Below are 4,920 nucleotides of genomic sequence, written 5' to 3' on the forward strand. Positions count from 1 at the left end.
TGTGTTTAATAATCAGACTTTATTAAAATACATGCACAAATATTATGATTATCATTAAGAGGTATAAGTGATAAAAGGTCCCTAAATTAAGATGGAATCTTTAGATTTTCAGGAGTTCTGAGGATTGTCACTTGCCTCCTTTTTCTGACCATTCCTTGTAGCCGCCAGCATAATTACGGGCACTGTGAAGAGAGAGAAGGAATTATTGTTACAGCTTTAGCAAAACTATGATTGTTTAGCATTCATGATGCTAAGTTTCTTACTTCTTGAAGCCCAGGCCTCTGGCTTTCTCTGTGGCAACAGCGCCGCGTCTTCCCACCTGACAGTGGAAAACCAGTTCAGAGCTGTCCAGAGACGGCTTAACTACGCCAAACTTAGACAGGAATTCAGATGCGTCCAATGACATGTCACTTTCTACATTTTCCACTAAAAAACAAAAACAAAAAAACAACATCAAGTTCTCTTTTTATTAGGCCAACACATGGCCAATACAAATGTAAACAGGGAAAATAAATTGCCACCCAAACAATATGTCTACCTGTTTTCATTATTAGCATTTTCAACACCCTGTTTTAGAGTTTTTCCAGTGATGGAAAAACTGATTTTGTTTTGACTTTGTTTTTCATTTTAGGTCACCTCCAAATCTGCTTCTTGTGTAACACGATACAATGCAATCAGTCCATCTCTCTTACCTGGGATATGAATGGAGCCAGGAATACGCCCTCTATCTACCTCCTCTTTACTGCGGACATCCACAACAAGCCCTGAACCCTTCGCCAAGAGAGCTTTGAGATCAGCATAGGAAATCTCCTTATCTATTGCAGAGAGGAATGTGTACAATCAAGCAGTTAAGCCTACATTCCTGTCACGAAATAAACGCTCAGTAATCAACGAACATAAAACAATACTAGGCTATAAAACAATTCAAGTTTGTTTAGATATGATTTATACATTACACGCTAAATATTTGATTATTAAGAAAAAAAGACAGATCATTTGAACCATACTGTTTACGCGAGAGTTTGTTTATATGTAAATTGTTTGGTTAATCGTTCTGTTTTATGATTTATTTATTTTGTTTTTATTTTATTTTTTTTATGTATGGATGTCTCATATCTGTTAATATGCAAATAATGATTAAATCAAAAGTGAAAATGTTGCATTCCATACACATAAAGCATTTCAATTACTGCAAGTCATCCTTACGTCACAAGATTCTACGCTCTTTAAAGCGAATGAATGGAGTAATGAAAATAGCAGGCATGCATTATTAGAAAATGCATTAAATGGAATTATGGATACTAGCAAGTGTAGGCTACAAAACGTTCAGCTTGTTGCACTGTAAGTAATAAAATGTAGAGATAATGGTAGTTTTATCACATGTGCACCTGGGAACTGTCACCCTGACTACGAGAGACAACGAAAACAACAGCTGCTCAAAGCCAACATCCGTTTCCAGTACTCAGAAACACTGAAAAAAAATCTGCAGTTTCACACGTCGATTTATTTAACTCTCTTAAAGTATGTTTCTTATTTTTAGCCGAGCACAAACTTACCGCTGCTTGCCATGTTGACGTTAAGACAGTTCACCGGGTGGTTGCACCTTTACTTCCTCATTCAAGTTTTTAAAAGCCATCTCATATTGGCTCTACTGTAAGCGTAGGCGTGGTCTTGTAAAAGGCACCGCCTTAAAACTTTCCAATAAAGACCTGTAGCTTCAAAATAAGACTGCTTACATGGCAAGTTGAATATTAATATGAATAATAATACTAATAAATTGTTGTTATTATTATGAACAACAGAAAGTGTGCTTGTAACTGTCATTGTTATTGTTATTATTATTATTATTATTATTAACTCATGGTTATAATCATCACTTCTTCATCAATTCTTGATTAAAGCAATTTACCTAGATATAGATTTTACCAAAACACATTTTACAGACTGTCAGATTATTTTTACTGCTGCAAACAATAATAAAGTCATATGAAATCTCCTACAACCATTGTATGGGAGTAAATGGTGTATTGATAGAATGGATTTGGATTCAATGGATTTTTGTTGCAGTGTGTCTTTCCAGTAAAACAAAAAAAGATGCAAAAACAAAGTCCTCGACACAATGAACCAGATGAGTTGCTCCACGACTGCTTATTTACAGCAGAGCAGACAAATGTGAACCAAACAAGGTATTGTAAGTACATGGCCATGTAGGCTACTTACACTCTGAATTTAACTGACACAATGATCGGAAATGTTTGCTTTTCTGCAGATCAAGAAAAAAATAACTATAAAATTAGAGCTCTCTTTCAGAGAGAGATAATACCAATTCCTTACATAATACCTAATTGGAATAGCATTGTGGAGAATATACCTTGGGAGAAAGTATGGACCTTGCCTCATAGATATCTGCTTACCAACAAAGTAAAATAAATAACATTTAAGTTAATTCACAAATGTTACCCAATTAAAGTTAGACATTGACGTGAGTTGCTGTTTTTGACATTCTTCTGAAGAAGTCTTCATTCATTTATTTTGGCAATGCTCCTACACTGAAAAATTTTGGTCAGACTTTTTGGCATTTATTCAGTGTTATTTTGTAAGTGACTTCTCTTTTTGTTTTCATTTGGATTGTTTGACCATTCAAAAGAGAATACTGGAAAATATTACATAATTTATGTTTCCTGTTAGCTAAATTTCACATTTAGCTATAAACAAAAGTTTACTGGCTCTAAACCTCTTTTTTCTTTATTCAAATTGGACTTACACAAGTATGTGGAAACTATACCACATCCCGCCTTAAGAGCGGGTTCGCGAATCATTTGAGTCAGATCGCTACTTCAGAGGGGGATCGCAAATCATTTGAGTCACATCGCTACTTCAGAGCGGGTTCGTGAATCATTTGAGTCAGATCGCTACTTCAGAGGGGGTTCGCGAATCATTTGAGTCAGATCGCTACTTCAGAGCAGGTTTACGAATCATTTGAATCATTTGAGTCAGATCGCTACTTCAGAGCGGGTTTACAAATCATTTGAATCATTTGAGTCAGATCGCTACTTCAGAGCGGGTTTACGAATCATTTGAATCATTTGTGTCAGATCGCTACTTCAGAGGGGGTTCGCGAATCATTTGAGTCAGATCACTACTTCAGAGCGGGTTTACGAATCATTTGAATCATTTGAGTCAGATCGCTACTTCAGAGCATAGCTTTAGAGCGGATTCGCGAATCATTTTGAGTCATATCGCGACTTCAGAGCGGGTTCGCGAATCATTTGAGTCAGATCGCTACTTCAGAGCGAGTTCGCGAATCATTTGCGTCATTTGAGTCAGATCGCGACTTCAGAGCGGGTTCGCGAATAATTTGAGTCAGATCGGGACTTCAGATCGGGTTCGCGAATCATTTGAGTCATCTGAATCATTTGCGTCATTTGAGTCAGATCGCGACTTCAGAGAGGGTTCGCGAATCATTTTAGTCAGATTGCGACTTCAGAGCGGGTTCGCGAATCATTTGAGTCGGATCGCGACTTAAGAGCGGGTTCGCGAATCATTTTAGTCAGATCGCGACTTCAGAGCTGGTTCGCGAATCATTTGAGTCATTTGTTACCTTTCTACTTTATTTGCTCTTTTAATATTAATATCTTTTCTAAAGTGCTATAAGAATTTACTTTTAAAGGTGCTACTGTGTATAAAAATACATTTATTATTATTATTATAGTATTACCATTGTGTATATCAAAAAAAGCCATATTAATGCTGAATTACCATTCTACATTTAGTTAACATTACCATCAAAGTTTTACTGCAGTATAGTTTAACCCGGTCAATTTTGGTAAGGGAACAGCACACTCTCTACCTCATGTGATGTGGAGAAATGACATAATACAACAACAATACAGATGTGAAGACATTTACAAATACATGAGACTAGCCGAACTCACATGAATTAAACTATTTATTGGTAAGGTCTCAGAAGAGTCTCACTTGAGTAAGAATCATCCCTCAATACTGATTTGGTACATCATGACATCCATAATGAGTCTCTTCACAGTGGAAAGAATCCATTTCTATAGTCTGGGTTCTAGTACAGCAACTTTTCTGCATAAAAACAAAACTAAACAAACAGAACATCAAACGGGGTATCAATATTATTCACCTGTGATATCTGAGTGTCACAAAATTCTAGTGTTTTAATACCAGCTGTTGATTTGCACATAACAAGCCACCTTCTGTTAGAAATATAAAAGTTGATATTATGAACAATATTCTACTGTGCTGCATAAAGGTAAATCTATACACTGTACATACAGATATATTTTTGAAAAACAAGCTTCACAGTTTTAAACTTTATTTAAAGTATAAACCATTTTAAAACACTTTACATAAATTATTTCTGTTTATGACTAGAATTTGTTTTGAAGAAAAAAATAATAATAATACAAAAATTATTACATATTGTACAAAGGAAAATTAACTCGACCGTCAATGTTTATCTATGTAGCTAAAAGCCGTGACTCCTTTGTGATTGTCATAGAGTACTATGAATGAAAAATAAATAAATAAAACAAACTAACTAAAAATAAATAGTTTCTGACACTAGTAACCTTTCAATCTGAAGTCTGTGAGTGTTTTTTTCTCTGATATCTCTATACAGAAGTGCCCTGGTGAAGGTCTCGTTACTCTAATGCGACTGGGACGTACAAAACTATCGCATCTAAAGCACACTCAGAACTTCACTGTTATCAGATACAGATATGCAAGTACTGTACTTTTCTATCAGTGATTAAACGAACTATGCCGGACTTGGATGTTCTCATCACTTTGACTCCGCTGGAATTGTCTTGAAGGAACAGTCTGTAGATGATGGGACTTGCTGCAGAGGCAATTGACAGTTTAGGCTGTGAAGTATGTGAGGCCTGAGACTCT

The 4,920-nt window shown here is 35.7% G+C and overlaps 1 protein-coding gene across 1 annotated transcript; it reads right to left on the reverse strand.

Annotated features, from left to right (window-relative positions):
* On the reverse strand, nt 1-1,615 carry LOC113070207 (thiosulfate:glutathione sulfurtransferase-like). The gene is made up of 4 exons (XM_026243433.1): nt 1,557-1,615; nt 693-815; nt 264-426; nt 1-182 (listed from the first exon to the last, which is right to left on the reverse strand). Exons 1-4 carry the CDS (start codon nt 1,567-1,569, stop codon nt 128-130), a joined length of 354 nt encoding a protein of 117 aa, XP_026099218.1. The 5' UTR covers nt 1,570-1,615; the 3' UTR covers nt 1-127.
* Between the last annotated feature and the right edge of the window lie 3,305 nt (nt 1,616-4,920).

Source organism: Carassius auratus, unplaced genomic scaffold (genome assembly GCF_003368295.1).
Source record: "Carassius auratus strain Wakin unplaced genomic scaffold, ASM336829v1 scaf_tig00003484, whole genome shotgun sequence".
NCBI classification, from domain to species: domain Eukaryota; kingdom Metazoa; phylum Chordata; class Actinopteri; order Cypriniformes; family Cyprinidae; genus Carassius; species Carassius auratus.

Coding starts and splice junctions, on each gene's coding strand:
- LOC113070207 (XM_026243433.1), bottom strand. Junction 427..692: donor TGGCTCCATTCATATCCCAG/GTAAGAGAGATG, acceptor TTTGTTTTTTAG/TGGAAAATGTAGAAAGTGAC. Junction 183..263: donor AGAGGCCTGGGCTTCAAGAA/GTAAGAAACTTA, acceptor CTCTCTTCACAG/TGCCCGTAATTATGCTGGCG.